The 17,229-nt window shown below is 31.3% G+C and overlaps 1 protein-coding gene across 1 annotated transcript; it reads left to right on the top strand.

Moving 5' to 3' along the window:
* The first annotated feature begins 8,239 nt into the window (after positions 1–8,239).
* LOC101204982 lies at positions 8,240–17,169 on the top strand. Its single transcript, XM_031880328.1, has 11 exons — positions 8,240–8,536; positions 8,777–8,844; positions 9,319–9,380; positions 9,479–9,628; positions 11,010–11,186; positions 12,544–12,756; positions 13,093–13,955; positions 14,323–15,141; positions 15,661–15,717; positions 15,819–15,888; positions 16,259–17,169. The coding sequence occupies exons 1-11, from the start codon at positions 8,331–8,333 to the stop codon at positions 16,952–16,954; spliced, it is 3,381 nt and encodes a 1,126-aa protein (XP_031736188.1). The 5' UTR covers positions 8,240–8,330; the 3' UTR covers positions 16,955–17,169.
* The last annotated feature ends 60 nt before the right edge of the window (positions 17,170–17,229 follow it).

A 17,229-nucleotide genomic window follows, 5' to 3' on the forward strand; every position in this document is an offset into this window, starting at 1 on the left:
AAAAAGATGCTTTAAACTTTCAAATTTTGAAAGAGATATCTCTATCTGTATCTAAAATTTATCTTTTAAAATTTTTGAAAGTTTAGAGCATATCTTTTAAATTTTCCCGTAGTGTCTTGTCTTTTTTTTCATTAATAGTTTCTTACTCATATTTTTGTTAAATATTGGATCATATTCATTCATGTTTCACTTAAGATTTATGTACGTATAAAAAGAGTAATGGAAGCACTAAACAAAATTTAAGATTTAAATTTATGTTTTAACAAAGTTGTTGTTAAATACATCAGTTTATATTGTTTTAGAGGAAGATTATGATTTTAAAATTATTTTATGAGAATTTTTTTTTATTGCTGTGAAAATTATTATAAAAATGGGGAGGGGGAGGGGGAGGGGGATATGGAAAAGAGAAAGTATTTCTGTTTAATATATCTTAAAATTGGTCTTTTGGAACTCAAGAAAAAGTCAAACAAATTTATCACTATCATCTAAATATAAGGAGGGTTTTTAAAACTTTTAAATTTAAAATTATTTTTCAAATCTGTTCTCTTTTTATTTTTTATTTTTACTAAAAGGAATTCAATTAGTAAAATGTAGAAGTTCGGAAGAAGAGCATAATTTCCCTCTCCAACTAAAACTTTATAGAATTTATTATATAGATAGATTTTGTAGGTGATGATAGATCATAAGAATTATGATATTGACTAATAGTTATGTCGAAAGCTTAACAAAACGAGAGTGATAAAACACTTAATTATCTAATTTAATAATGTCACGATCATCTTAATGTAATTAAAATTCTAATTAACTTATGTGAATTATCATTTTGGACCTTATTAGAATTGTTTGATTAGGATATTAAAGATATATATATTTTTTCATTGGAATACATTGAATCCTATCATCTCTTAGGCTTGGAACAACTAGGTACTAAGAAGTCTGGCAAGCTAGCTTTAGGATCATGCACCTGGTGAGATTCAAAAGCAACAACTCCAAAATCCATCCAAAAATCTATTTCAACATATTTGATTATATAATACAAGTATTTCAACGCTTCAATGATGTTAGTTTCATAGATTTTGTGTTTCTTGTTTTATTGGTTATTTGTTCAATCATCTCATCATTTCTTAGATCCTATATATATTTGGTGGATGGGGGACACTCTTACAAGAAATAAAAACATGTATGTATGTATATCATTTTTATTTGGCTGCTTAAGTTTTTTCCAAATTGTAATTTTTAAGTGTAAAAGATAATTCTAAGTTTCCTTGCCAATTAAATTAACCAATCAAAAATGTTATTAAACTAAGAAATGTGTTTGGCAATTTAATTTAAGAAAAAGTATTTTTATATACATGTTTATTTGGTTTGTAATGTATAATAATAATGTGTTTTTATTAAAAAATTTCAAGGTTTATCAATGATGTTCAGAGATTGGTTGGAGCGATCATGAGAGTTAGTTGTTAGAAGTTCGTCATTGGAGGTGTTGGTTGGAGAATGGTTGACGAAAGTTGAAAAATAGTTAGAACATGTGGGTTGTTTTAAATGTTAGCTAATTTTAATCCCAACTAAAACCGAATCTAGCCTCAAACAAAAATGCACTTTTATAGCTTACTTCACTCTAAACATGCCCTCAAAGTCTAAGACGTTTTTCAAAGCTTAGTGGGTCATTGCATAAAATATCAAGATTCAAATAAAAACGTATTAGACACTTTTTAAAGTGTAGAATTTATTTGACACAAACTTAAAATTTCATAAACACACACATATATTACTAAGAGTTGTATAAACTCTCATGGATTGTATTTTGTACCACTCAAAAAAGCTCATATTGATGAAGATAGTTGTCAAACTCTATCTAGACAAACTCCTCGTCTTTTACTTTTACACATGTAAACATATTATTCTCACCTTGTGTTAATGGCAGAGTTACATATTTCCACGTGAGTAAAAGTAAAAGAAGAAAAAAGAAACTTTATTATTGAAAAGGAAGTTTTATTTGGTTAGGTTGTTTTATTGTCATTCCCAATTTCAGCTTTTGTAAGTTTTCAATAATTATTTTCACTTTAGGGTCAGCCACGAAGAGAGTAATTTTACAAAGGTTGGTTGGTTGAACGTAAAAGGGAAGAAAGAAAGGGGAAGAGATAATGAAACGATGACGTTTCTGGATCTTATGAGTTGTCAAATGTCCAACAAAATATTCGTTTCGTTTATTTGCAAGAAAAGCTGTTGGACTTCGACCATCGGACCCTTTCTTTCCTCAAATGTCGTGGCCCCCATGCGTGAACCAATGAGTTACAATCAATCAAATTCTATAGGCTCTTATGAATGTAGATGCTTTATTTATTTATTTTACTCTAGAGTTAAAATTTGTGATACATATTTTGAGTTTGATTATTATATTTGACAACTACGTTGAAATTATACAAAATATTATTCAATTTTGTAATTTGTTTAAATGAACTTTGTAATTTGTTTAAAAATAGAAAAATTACCCTACCATATGGTTTTGAGTAATTACCACACAGTTCTAAGTCTTCATTTTTTTTATTCAAAAATCTAAATATTATTATATCAATGACAATTTTGTAAAGTTAAGAAAGTTAGTCTATATTTCAAGTATAATGATATATTTGAAATATAGAGTAAAATTGAAGGGTAATTGTTATGATTTAGTATTAAATGAATAAAAAAGTAAACTGAAATTAGGAAAATATCACTTTTGTTTTTTAAATTATTAATAGAAAGTAGGATGTTTTTTAGATGGATCCTATACCTATATGCAAATGGATTTTATTTTATATTTTGAATCCAATACATATACACAAAAGTTTATATAAAATTATGAAGAAGCTAAACATATATAATATAATGAGTTTGAGGCATAATAAAGAAAAGGTAGAGGTGATATATATTCAAATATTGGTGGTTTGGTTATAAAGCAGAGAGAGACAAAGGATATCTTTCAGTAAAATGCTTTTGATTATGGCGATGGGGTCCCAAATCAAATTCCACTTTCCCTCTACTTTTTCTATTTTCTAATCTCTTCTTCTTCTTTTATATAAATGAACAAATGTTTGGTGGGTTGATCCTTGTCGTCAACTTTAATCTTCTTTTTTTTTTTTAGTTTTACACATATGTTGATTTCCAAAAGTGTATGGTATTTTCAGTTCTTTTTCTTTTTAGTTTTGTTTCAACTTAGTGGGTGCTGTCTTTGTAAAGCTATGATAATATTGTCAAGTGTATACCTAATTGTCTCCATCAACTATTATCTTCTTTCACAAAAAAATATATGTGTGTATGTATGGTATGACGCAAGAGAAAGATGGTTAATACTTTCTTGTTTTTTGTTTTTTTTTTTAGTTTTTAGTTTTGTTGGTTACAGTAGAGTTAATAGGATGGTAATTAGTAATCACTATTTCTTTTTATATTTTAGAAGTACGATTTTCAATCTACACAACTATATGTTGAAGATCAATCCTTTTGTTTATTGTTGAAAGTCATTGTTGGGTTTAAGAATGCTCAATAGAGTAAGATTGGTTGGATCTTTTTGTGATTGGTATAGTAGCTCTATTGAGGATGGGTGCATTCCAATATCTACTGATTGGTCGGTCAAAGTTTTAGAAACTAAAGTTATATTGTCGATGACATAACGTGTTTTCTTGAGAGATGAGTAGAATCTCTCAGTGGAGGTGAAATCAGATTTATTGTAGTTATCAAGCTTTTGAATCTTGAGAATTCTAAATTATTTTAATTTTTTTTTTGAGTTGAAAAGAATCACTTGCTCATTCCGTAAATGTTTTTAGTTAGTCCAATGAATTATAAAAAAGACACAATTACCCATAATCTAACCGTTTTAATTTCTTGTTCGTGGTTTTTCTCTCTTTAGAGAGAGATTTTTCCTCTCTCTATCTTATCTCTCCATCCCCTTATGTGGTTCGTTGGCTTGTTCTTTTAGTTTAATAATTTTTTTAAAAAAATTATGTTATACTCCAAAACAATATCTTTTTTATTTTGTTCAAAACAATATTGGAATTAGTTGATTTATTCGAACGTCTAAACTTTAAATCGATGATATAAAATAGTTGAATTGTATTTAGGTAAGTTTTTTTTTTTTTTTTTTGTATATATGGAATTCTAATAAATGTTTTTAATGGGTTTTTTTTTGTTTTTAAAATATTTGCATCTAAAAATTTTACGAAGTTACAAATATATATAAATAAACAAGAATGTATAAATAGACCTCATGTGTGATGTTAGGGTTTGATTTTCTCTAATTTGTATCTAATTGTCACAGCTAAAATCAAACCCAATCAATTTTATAAGTATAAGAAACCAAATCAATTGTGAGTTTTATACACCAATACCCTAACTCTCCTACTATTTTCATGAATGACCTAATGTGATAGGAATTTTGATGTTTAAACTAAAAGGAATGTGAAAAGTCATATATAGTGATATATGGGAAAATGGTAATTGAGAGTTTATAGGTATATTAATTTTCCAAAACCGTTTGACGGATTCAACTTTTACTCAAAATTATCGTTTGCTATTTTAATTTTTTAACTTTGTTTTGCCTGCTTACTCCTAAGAAAAAGATGGAGCTTCAGTTTTCTTAACTGAAAAACTCTGTCATCTGATTGGCAGTTGGCACTGATAAAAAAAAATTAACTTTTTTTTGCCTGCTTACTCATATGTAAGAAAAAGATGGAGCTTCAGCTTTGTTAACTGAAAAACTCCGTCATCTGATTGATAGTTGATATTGATAAAATACATATCAGTAAATTTTTTTACGTAAATATGTATTAGTTGCTTCTATAGGATATATTTAGGATTCATACTAACATATGCATAGTTTTGTTATATCCTACTGATCTATACAATAATAAAAACATGAAATATAGATCTCATTGTATATGAAATGTATATAAAAATAACAATATATTATTGAATGATGAGATAGAGTGGCCCTCGACCACTTTGACTATGCAAATGGCTCTTCATCAAGCCCAAAACTGCTTAAGCAGGGACGAAGGTTAATGGAGAAAGGCCCACGTTCGTTTTTCGTTTATTGGCAAGTAAGAGTTGAGGGATTCTTTATGGTCTATTGTCATTATTGTTTTTAATACTCGCCTTAAAATAAATTTTCAAAAATTGTAATTTAATTTTAACAACTTTGGAGTTATTCTATAATCCACTTACTTGTTTTTATTTTTGGTTTTTGTTCCTTATTTTTTAATAAAAAATTAGACTATGATTTATAACTATTTATGGTTTGTGTTTCCTAGAGAAAAAAAAAAAAAAAAAAACAAAATTGAAAGCTTGTTTCTAATCATTTATTGTGTTATTTTTTCTAACATTTTCTCGTAATTTTATTATTCAAATATAATTTCATTATATAAAATAAAAAATATGTACTCTATTAAAATATTTTTAAAAATAGTTATAAAACATGACATTATCAAGTATACATAAATTCCAACGATAAATTAATAACTATAATATAATATTTTTTTATTAATTATATGCGGTTAAAATAGTAAAAACAATTATATAATGTAAAATTTTAATTAATTTTGATGGTACTTAATTTAAAATAACACATAAACATATATATTCCAGAATTTGAAAATTAAAATTTTAAAAAAATTAAATAAACTTATTAAAAATGTAACTTGGAAGATCAAAATCATATATAAATTTAAATATGGAATAGTTTTATAATTCAAAATTAAATTAAACTATAAATATAAAATATAAAATAAATATTGCAAAATAAAAAAGAAATCTTAGAATTAGATCTAAAATTTGAAATCAAATAATACACTAATCTAAATATATTGAAAATTTTATAAATTAATCAAAATTAAATTAAACATGTAATTATGAAAAATTAATAAAGAAAGGAGGAAAAAAAATAAACATACATATGAAAGATTAATAAAGAAAGGGAAACAGTAAGTAGTATTAAACATGTAAACTTGAAAAATTAATAAAAAGAAAAAAAGAAAAAAACTAAGAAATATATACTAAATGAATAAACAAAATAAATGGATCAAAGTTGAGAATTGAACAGTCTTTTTAAGTTAATCGTGGTTAAAGATATAACTCCAGCCAACTAGAGATTTTGAAACACAAAATAACTAATAGAATCAAATAAAATGAAAACAATATTGGAAGAAAATATTTCCAAATTATTTTCCATAGTTTCTCGATTTTTGTCCATATTATCCTACACTTCTATTTCTTAAAAAATGAAAAACAAAAATAAAAGGCGAGAATGTTATCAAATGAGCCATAGATTATCACTTTTTGTTTTTCGGATGTAAAAGATTGTTCAACATTTAGCGATCAAATCTCTTAAAACTTTGTTTTTATTTTATAATTAAAATAAATAGCGTTGATGGTGTACTTCATTTTGTTTTATTGATAAACACATTTATAAGCGATAAAAGATTTTTATCAATATATATCACTGATAGGTATTTTGCTAGTATTGATTTTTTTTATTCATTTTGTTAGATGTGAAAACTCAATTTTAATTCAAATTAATATTTATTTTATAAAAATCTTAAATGACTAATTTTATTTTTTTTGATAAAACTTATATTAGACTAATTATAGATAAATGAATAATTGTATATTATTATTATATAATTTTTTCATTTTTTTGTTATAACCATTACAAAAAAAAAAAAAAGGTATGAGTCTTCATTTTCCCTCCCAACACGTACCACGTACCACGTACCATCAATTCCGTCTCCTAAAGAACCCAAAAGTTGCAAATTTCAAATCTCCTCGAGAACCTCAAATCCTAGATGGCGTCTTCTTGATTTGTACTCAAGACTATCCTCAAATAGCAAATCTAACTCAAACTTTCGATTCATCATCCATCTTTTTGATTTCCCCTTTAGAACGACGTTACGTGAAATCTTGAGTTGTAGGTGAAGTGTTCAAGGCAAATCCACAAAGTTTGCCTTTTCTTTTATGGTAAAATGCAAGCATATGTTTATGAGCTGAGAAGGAGGTTGAAGTCAACTTTTCCAAATTGTAAGTGAACTGTACAACCTTTATCTGCCATGTATTCAACTTTCCCTTGCTTCAATAATTCTTCTATTGCTCCACATAAAGTAGTTGCTACAACACCCATTTTTGGATTTGGCAAACTTTTGCTCAATCATCCCATTTGAGACTGATGTTGAGCCAAAAACGAGCTTTCAACTGTTTCTACATCTATTAATGTTGTTATTAAACATTTGAAGGTGAATGAATTTTAGTGAAAGTTTTGTCTTTTCAATTCATATTCGACATGTTTTTTGTCGTGTACTAATTAATTTTAATAATAAGTTAAGTGGATATCAACGTTTTAAAAAAATGTAAATATGTTCAAATCTATTTATAAACTATATCACTAAATCATATAAAAGTCCAAGATTTTACTGAAGTTGAATGCTAACAATGACAAAATTTATTGACAGAGGCTTTATAGTTTAGTCAATATGTATATATATATATAGTATCTCTCTCATATAACTATTATTATTTTTCTTCAAAAGAGATGATGATCCAACCAATTATCTTTTAAAATATTTCTCTATATAAATTTCAAATTAAATCTACAATAACATAACATTCCGCTTCAAAGAAGATGTCGAGGAAGAAGAAGAAGAAAAAAACAAAATTTCAAATTTTTATAATTATAACAAAATAATAAAATGAAAGTTTTATAAAAATAAAAAAATAAAAAATGAATGAAGTTGAAAACTTTAATCCAGGTGAGAAAAATGTATAATTGTTATTGAGTTGTAATTTGAAAAATAAATAAATAAAAATGTATGGAATAGAGTAACCATCAAGCTACCTACCAATATTAAAAATTAAATAATTTTTTAATATATATTATATATAGATGAAAAAGTTGAATGAGACCTCGAGCCTCGAGTAGAATAAGCAATTAACTCACTTAAACTTGGACACTTGGACAAAGACTCTTTCAGATTATAAAATACTCGTAATAATAACTAAAATTGGATGGAAATACCAATATTTTCATATTTTGTATGATAACATAAATAATATACATTTTTATATAGAAGATGATAAAAAATAGTAAAATAAAATAAAATATTTAGCATGAATAGAAATGGACAAAAATTGGTTACAAATTTCAGCGTTACATTTTTTAAACATGGAGCGAAATATATATATATATATGTATGAATTATATTCCCCGCCATTTGGCCACTCCGACGGGACAATTTTTTGGCGCGAAGTTTATCTTCCTTTTTCGCTTACGGCTCTCCTTTCTCCCATTTGTGCTTCACTCTTCAGCAATGGTGAACATCTCAAACCGTCTCCAAGAAATCAATACCCTAATTTGTTCCGGACTCAAAGCACACAAATCACTTGCCTACTCCTCTCTTCTACAAATCCAACAGGCTTCTATTCCAGACCACATTTCAATTGATGCCCTAGCCGAGTTTTCTCGGGATTCCATACACCATATCGTCTCCGATACTCAAGATGAAGACGAAGAAATGTAAGACTTACTTAAACTCACGCTTTTCACCACTTCCTGCTTTCTTCAACATACCTAGTTCCACTTCCTTTTCTCTTATTTTAACACGACTCGGTTGTTTATTGTGATTGAGAGCATCGTTTAATTGATTTAACTAAATTTTAGGGTTGAAGTGACGTATATGTAATTTAATGTAGATTTTAAGACCGAGGATGTTAAGTTGGTGAATTGGATTTATTTTCATCTGTTTTCTTCTTTCAGCGCCGCACAAGCATTGAAGTGCTTAGGATTCATAATTTATCACTCATCGATTGTTGCTGCCATTCCGGGTATGTGCTTACGGTATGAGGGTGGTTTTCTTTCAATTCTAACTGTCAATTGGTTACCTTCTTCACTTTTTAGCTATAAAAGAGCCACTCTAGAAGCACTGGTCACCATTCATCAGCAAAAGGTGTCGGTGCTTGAGTAGAAATATTTGAATGCTTGTATTAGTGAGAAATGCCCATGGTTATTGCTTTTCTTTTACCTTTTGTAGACTTGAATTGTTTTAAGATCTTATTGCATGCGCACTGGCATACCTGCATACATGCATACCTCGTACAGATGTAATTAGCTATCTCACTAGCAGAAAAGCGACAACCAGATATGCTGATCTCAAACATCTAGGAACATTTGGGATATTTTACTCGATTCTGCCTGGCTTTTGAATCCTTTAGTGGCAATATTGTTGACAACGAATATTTTCTGCTATTCACTATTATAGAAAAAAATTTCATATTTTTTCTTTCTTATCCATGTTCCAGCTAAAGAAGCCAACTTTATCTTTAAGTCATTGGCAGAACTAATCAGTAGAACGAGACTGAAGGTTTGTTCTACTTCTAGCTTCAGAACAAATTTTTCATCAACCACGCTTTTAATGCCCTCTTTTTAAATTCAACTTATCATACACCTATTTCATTGCAGTCAGTATGTAACTTAGGAGTCTGGTGCATATCTATTCAACAGCTTGATTCAGACATTCTTGCTGTGCACTTCCAATCTTTATTGCTGGCAGTTACTCATGCCCTCGACAATCCCTATGGGTCTTTGTCGACCACTTTTGAGGCTATCCAGGTACAAGTTTTGTTCAATTACTTATATTGGAGCTTCCATACCTTTTACTACCCTACCACGATATGGGATAGCCTTGGTTACAGGCTGTTTTATCAAGTGTCAAGTCCAGATTGAAACTTTCCTCTCCCATTCTCTGTGTGTACTGCAAGTTCGTCTCAACAGTACTGACATGTTAGGAATACTCCATATCTTTCATTTTGATAGATGTGCAAGAGTTTGTTTTCCTCCCATGTAAAAATCAGGATGGACGTTACATATTTTTGCTGGAAACTAAGATACTGCTGGTTGCTGCCTGGGTACTTTTTTAGATTGACCTCTTCAATGCCACTTACAATAGGACATAGAAAATTAAAAATTCTTTCCCTGACTTTCGTTACCATTTGTATTTGTCACTGCCAAAAATTGGCTTAGGTAAACTCACTTAGCTGTATTCTTGAATTTTCCTTGGGAAAATCATGATATTTTACTCGGCTAAGTATCCATTATGGTTGTAGAGCACAAATCTGATACTTACCAGTAGTCATTTGAAGGAAATGCAATATTATTTCATTACTATAGAAAGACGTCAAACCACACAAGCTCTTAGAGATCTATCCCTCCTATCCGCAGTGATCTTCCTTTCTTTACTCTACTCCTATCAACTCGTACCTCTCCCTCAGTGACTCTAGTTGCTTTTCAGTGTTCTACTCTACAACCAGGGACAAACTCGCGCCCAATGAACCATACTGCCCCCAACTGCTCTATACTACTACTATTTCCTACACTTCTATTCTGTCTTCTTCATGTGCTAAAACCCTCTTTTCGGGCCAATTACCTTTTGACTTTCATTAGGCTCACTCCTCTGGAACATTTCTCTGTCATGGCATAGGTGAATTGAATGGGTAGTTTAATCTTACACCTAAGATTCTCATTATGAGCACACAAGCACCCATATACACATTGCATGGTTGGTACTCTGTTTTGTTCAATATGTTGTATTATCCATAAAGCAGTAAGAGTCTTTCATGACATCTATTGTTCTAGATTACTAGTAAATTCACGATTATGGTTACTTCTCTCCAATCTGACGTTAAAAAGCAATGAGATTCAATAAAGTAATTAAACAAATGGCTATAGTTAAACTAGTTATTCAAAAAGTTAATCAGGGAAAAAGGGATGGTATGGATATGTACTCTTAAACTTATGTACTTATAAAAAGTAAGTTCAGGATGATGTAGTCTAACATATTTTTGAATATGACAATATTTTTAAACTTTAATACAGAGTTGCTTCTTTGTTTACAATGTTTATGAAAACTTATTTCTAGTCACGAAGCAAATGGGCTTTACTTGTGTTATTCTTTTACTAATTTGTTGATTCATCTTTGAATGCTATACATTAGGCTATTACAAAGCTGGCAGCCAAATTAAGTGATAAAATGAGAGAGTCATCTAATATATGGGCTCCTCCAATATATAGAAGACTTCTTAGCTCAGATAAAAGAGAGAGGGATATGTCAGAGAGATGTTTGTTGAAGATCAGGTTCACAATATTACCTCCTCCGCTAGTCTTGTCCAAGGTACTCATTTATCTGTTTTCTTGCCTTAAATGTCTTAATTTTTTTTGTCAGAAACAAATTTTCATCAACCAGATAGACTATACAACAGAGGCAAAGGCCTCTGTACTCCAGTGGAGTAACAAAAACTCTCTACTTGGAGATAATGTAAGAATGGTAATTAGAGGGCATTTACTGATATACTATTTGATAATAAAGAAAAATTTTCATTTCTAGTTTCCATCATGCGATGTATTAGTGATTCTAAAGGCAATAAACCATATTATCTCGTTTATCTTTATCGTAGAAAGTGAAGAATGTCTACATTTGTGTGTATATATCATCTCTCTAGACTGTTTTGTGCTCACTCAACTTATTATATGTTCCCTTTTGTTGTCAAGGTACAAATATCTCTAATCTAGATAGGACTGTCGGAAAATTTGGCCTGAAACAAATTGTAGTTTTTTTTTCATGGTGTTAGTTTGAGACATAGTTTTTCTGTTAAGTTGTTCCCACCTGGAGTTGTCTGGCTATACAATTTTGAAATTAAGCTTCTTTTTTGATGAATGCAATTGAACGAATTTTTAAATCTCCTTTGCTAGAGTGGGAGAGTATCTGTTGGGTCTCAAAATTCATATGCGTTTCTCTGATGCTACGTTTCTTATTTGAAAACTAAAGCTACTTTTTTACTTCTCTTCAATTATAAAAAACTGAAGAATATGCCATAACAATGATCTTTCTAAAAATGCACTCATAATTCACTTTAATTTTCAGAAATGGGATTGACTCCTTTCTTTCTATGTGGAGTCTTTTACTAGTAAGATGCAGTTTATCCGTGTTATCACATGTTCACATTTGACTTTCACAAACAAGATATCAAAACGATCTTTTTAAAATTTAGAAAGAAAATCTGTCATGGTTGCCCGACAGTAGGTTCAGATGGAAGTCTGTATCTTTGGCCGTACCATGCCGTATAATCAAACAGTTGACCTCAGTCTTAAAGGTCTAAAAATAGCTATGAAACAATCTGGAGACCTATGTTTGCTCACTATCTGAAGCATCTACAAGAGATACTAGATATTTTGATAATTCATTTTTTTCAATAAAAAGTTTCATATCTTGTAACTTGATGCAATGGAACCAACAACCATTATCAGTTGATGGTTGACAACATAAGGGGAAATTAGAAGATTTAACTCTTGGGGTAAAATGAAGGTGGAAGAAAGAACCATGAGATGCTCGCTTATCTTCCTCCGAGTAAAAAACAAAAGGTTGGGCAAGGCCTATCACCTGGGTATGGCTTTAGATAGACAAGGTCACAAGAATAAGAAACACTTAATACGTAAACATGTCTTACATACTAACTTTTGTACTTCAACAGGCGCTCGTGAAAGATATGAAGGAATCATTGCTTATTGAAATGGATAAGTTATTAAGTCGTGGAATGAAGGTTCAGGCTATTGCAGCTTGGGGATGGTTCATCCGGATACTAGGATCTCATTCCATGAAGAACAGAAGTTTAGTAAATTATATGCTTAAAATTCCTGAGCGGACATTTTCAGATCATGACCCTCAAGTTCAGATTGCTTCTCAGGTACATGGTCTGAATTGCATATTTATGGCATGCTGTCGAAGGTAAAAAAAAAAGGTTAATGACATGGAAATATAATCTGCAAGCCTTCCAGTTCAAAGTAGAACTTGGGAGATTGTTCAGGACTTAGTTAAACAGAATAGTCATCTTTGTCTCAATTAGGGTTCTTTGAAAGACTTGAGCATACAAACTTAGGTGACCCAGAAAATCTGAGATTCAAAATTATAATAGTTGCTCTTATAACAAGGCTTGTATTTCACTCATGCTTGATGAAAGTTCTGTTATATATATATTTATGAATTTTGTTCTTTTAAAGGTTTTGAGACCTTGACCTTGCAGGTTGCATGGGAAGGTGTAATTGATGCTCTTGTTCACACTCCAAATCTCCCGTGCGAGATTAATTTGGTCAAGGAAAATGACAGCAATCAAACGGTGCAACTATTAAATGAGAATAATTGTGAAATCAAAGCCAATGCGTTTTCAAAAAGCTTAAAGCTGATCATGGTGCCTTTGGTCGGTGTCATGCTGAGTAAATGTGACATATCTGTTCGCCTTTCATGTTTGAACACATGGCATTATCTTCTCTATAAACTTGACTCATTTGTAAACAGTCCTTCCGTGATAAAATTAGTTGTAGAGCCTGTTCTCGAGGCAATTTTTCAGCTTGTTCCAGATAATGAAAATCTCAGATTGTGGACTATGTGTTTAAGTTTTCTGGATGATTTTCTATTGGCGAAGTGTTCACAAATGGATAATGATGTAACTGGCCATTTATGCTACAAATCAGAAACGGTGACGCCCAATATTGAATATTCAGAAACTGGTAAAAGGTCTTGGAAGCAGTGTCCTATTAGGTGGTTGCCATGGAATCTAAATCATTTGGACTTTCATTTAAAAATGATTTGTGTTATCACCAGTTCAGCATCAATGGAGACCTTCAACAATGAGAATAGGACTTTTGCATATGATGCTTGTCAAAGGTTATTTAAATCTGTCTTAAAAGGACTCCAACTAGAGTTAAAAAAGCCCTCTGCTAATTATGATGATGTTATGTTTGCTTTGAGGGAAATTTTAAAATTTTTAAGACATTTGTCTGACGATATTAGTGCCAGTGGTGATGTCAATATTCACCATCATTTACATTATACTGTCCTTCACTTTATTCGGGCTGTCACCAAGGAGTTAGAACCTTCTATACTGGGATCCTGTTAGACCACCCATCATACGCCAGTATAGTAGGAGAAAAAACAGGAAAGAGAAAAAGGACGAGGAGTTGGTTATGTAACCAACTGCAAGTGGGGACCACAAGGAAATGGAGTGCCGACGCACGATCACCATGGCAGGGGAGTGAGGGAGCAAATATAAATAGAGACGAGAAGGAAGGGAGAGGGCAGAGAATTTTGGTGATAAGAATCCTACTGTTATTCCTTGAGAGATAGGAAGGCAGCCGAGGGAGAGAGGGAGTCTTCGACAGGGAGCTTTTATTTTTCTTCTGTATTTTTCATTAGCCACAGTATTTCCTATATTGTATCCTTTTCCATTGCCAACTGAGAAGTCGGGTTCTATCAGATCCCCACTCTATGAGGTTGAATTAGACCTCAAGGCAATGGATGCAGTCCAATCAGTCAATCACACCAGCTATGCACAAGTTCTTGGTGTCCCTTCTATATCTTACATGGATAAGGTATCACCTATAACGTATTTAGTTGTAATGTACAGTTTAGTTGCTGTTTGGTCTACTTCGACAATGCACCTTACGGATTGCATCCTAAAGGAAATGTGCAGATATTTTGAACTTGTATTTTCTTCATTTATACCACCAGATAATCTACTTGCAGCAGCTACATTAGTTCTGTATAAAAATATTGTACCCAGTAACCTGAAGATATGGATAGAAGTAGCAAAAGGTTTGATGGAGAGCAGTACTATGGGGAATCATCTCGCTTTGAAAACCAAGTCAGAAACTGAAGGAGTGGATACCATATGCCATATCCTTTCTTACCCTTTTGTTGTATGCTCCTCAAAAGAATTGTGTGGCTCTCCCCTGGAGGGTCTTGAGCTTGCATCTGTTGTCCAAGTCTGGAAGTCGCTTTATGGTTCCGTGAACACATTGCAGCTTGACAGTTTTGTGAGTATCAGTTTTACTGAGGGTTTGGCTTCTATGTTAAACGGATGCCTTGATGACCAAAGGATGCCTGGTTGTGGGAGTGAATCTTGTTCTAGCTGTGAAGATTTTATTGCCGATTTCTTCTCAATATTTGTCAACATTGTCACAAACCTTTTGAATGGGCTGCAAATTTCCAAGAGAAGATCATATAAAATAATGAGAAAAGATAGTAACAGTGAAAAATCCAGCCTCAATAATTCTAGCTTGAGATTGGCTGCCAGGTAATTGAAAACATTAGCCGTTTGATTTTAGTAAAAGACCAATAACAAGACGTCATGTACTGGTTTGCTATTATTTTGTTAAACATGTCTCTACTATAAGTGAATGTATGATTATTTCTTAGATATTGCATACTTGTGCCCTTTGCATGCTAGTTTCTTGATACATATCTACAATGTTATCATAGACTAAATCAAGTGGTTAACTCTGCCTTTCCCATCCCTTATAATTTTGAAACAGATTCTGAGTTGGACTTCATTTATTCAGCTGAAAGCTGTATTTTTAAGAATTATGAAAGATGAAAGGAGAACTATAGTTCAAAAGAAATCTTTGCATATGGATGCTTGCAAAACTAATGGTCTGGAATATATGTATCTATTTTTGTGAGGATAATGAGGCTCCTATAGAAAACGCCATATAAATCACAATTAATGTTTTGAGTGATATTAATAAGCTTTACTGTCTCTGCATAGTGTCTATCCTTAACTCTCTAACTCTTCAATTTCTTGTTCCTGGTACAGATTTATTGAAATAGTATGGATAAAAAAAGGAAAGAATTCATCAAATTGGCTTTCCAGGTATTTTGGAACAATTATTGTAATAATCTGCATGTGTAACTTATTCCTCTGTCTTTGCATTGTGCTTATATTAATAGCTCACCCTGGTAAGGATGTTGCAGAGTATTCTCCGCATTGGCTCAATTTGTCAACTGCCTTCACTTGAAACAAGATATATTTGAGTTCATTGAGGTACTTAAATCTGCTTTCATGCATCGGATCTAATCATCGTGCAAAACATCGAGTCGATTGGGATCATGCATTTTTCTTTTGACATTTTTGGGATCATGCATTTAGTTGAGGCATATTAGGACAATTTGTTTTCGTTCTCTTTTGATTCTGGTGGTGATTATGGTATTGAAATGTTCATTTTTTCACTTCAAAACTACGTAATTGCAATCAAGTTCACCGCTGACATTATCATAGATTTGATATGGCTGAACTATGCTCAAGAATACTCTGACTTGAATAACTAGTTTTCCTCATTTTTTTTTTCTTGTGATTCGATAGGTGATCATTTTCATGATATTTTCTTCATTTAACACTTGTCTTTCATTACCAGATTATATCCTCTCCATTGCTCTTGTGGCTGACCAAAATGGAGACATTGGATGAACGCATTAACAGTGAGCTTCAAATCCTTTGGTCTAAAATCACTAGTCATCTGCAAAACGGTTGCCCTTCATTAGTCTCTGACTCTGCCTTTCTGAAGCTTTTGGCACCTCTACTCGAAAAAACTCTCGACCACCCGAATCCCTCCATTTCAGAGCGGACCATTACTTTCTGGAGTTCCTCATTCGGTGAACATTTATTTGCAAGTTACCCTCAAAATTTGCTTCCTATACTACACAAGCTATCAAGAAATGGAAGAATAAAACTCCAGAAGAGATGCTTGTGGGTAATTGAACAATGCCCTGCAAGACAAGAAGAAAATGCCGACCCTCCCTTTAGCCATAGAGTAAGTGCCACATCCATCAAGAGCTCAAAAAGAATACAAATAATGACAACTACAAATCATGACAAGCACAAAGAGGATACCCCTACGTCCAATCCAAAAAGGAAGAAGATTAAATTAACTCAACATCAAAAGGAAGTAAGACGAGCTCAACAGGGACGGTCACGGGATTGCGGTGGACACGGCCCCGGCATTCGAACTTACACAAGCCTTGATTTTTCACAAGTAGTTGATGATTCAGAGGAAAGCCAAGACACCCAAAATCTAGATTCCATTTTGGAGATGGCAAGAGCTGATAATTAACTACTTTCTTGAAGGCCAAATCTAATAGTAAATCAAACACAAGTGAACCATGTTGCATATAAATTGCCATTTATTTATTTATCATTCACCATGTAAAATAGCTGCCATAATTATCTTTGCTTTTCTAGCATGCTTGGTTATTATTTTACATTGTTTGTATTTGACCCACTTTTTTGGCAGATAAATGTACAGTAATTTATTTTTATTTTTATTTATATCATCCTCTTTCTCTCTCTAATTAATTGGTTTTGTAACGAATCCTACTTAATTAATCT

This window comes from Cucumis sativus, chromosome 1, assembly GCF_000004075.3.
Source record: "Cucumis sativus cultivar 9930 chromosome 1, Cucumber_9930_V3, whole genome shotgun sequence".
NCBI lineage: Eukaryota > Viridiplantae > Streptophyta > Magnoliopsida > Cucurbitales > Cucurbitaceae > Cucumis > Cucumis sativus.

What these genes read in the sequence shown, in the direction of transcription:
- LOC101204982 (XM_031880328.1), top strand. Translation starts at nt 8,331, where the DNA reads ATGGTGAACATCTCAAACCGTCTCCAAGAAATCAATACCCTAATTTGT. An exon ending in AAGTTCAGATTGCTTCTCAG is followed by an intron (nt 12,757 to 13,092) that starts GTACATGGTCTG and finishes TTGACCTTGCAG; the next exon opens with GTTGCATGGGAAGGTGTAAT. An exon ending in ATATATTTGAGTTCATTGAG is followed by an intron (nt 15,889 to 16,258) that starts GTACTTAAATCT and finishes TTTCATTACCAG; the next exon opens with ATTATATCCTCTCCATTGCT.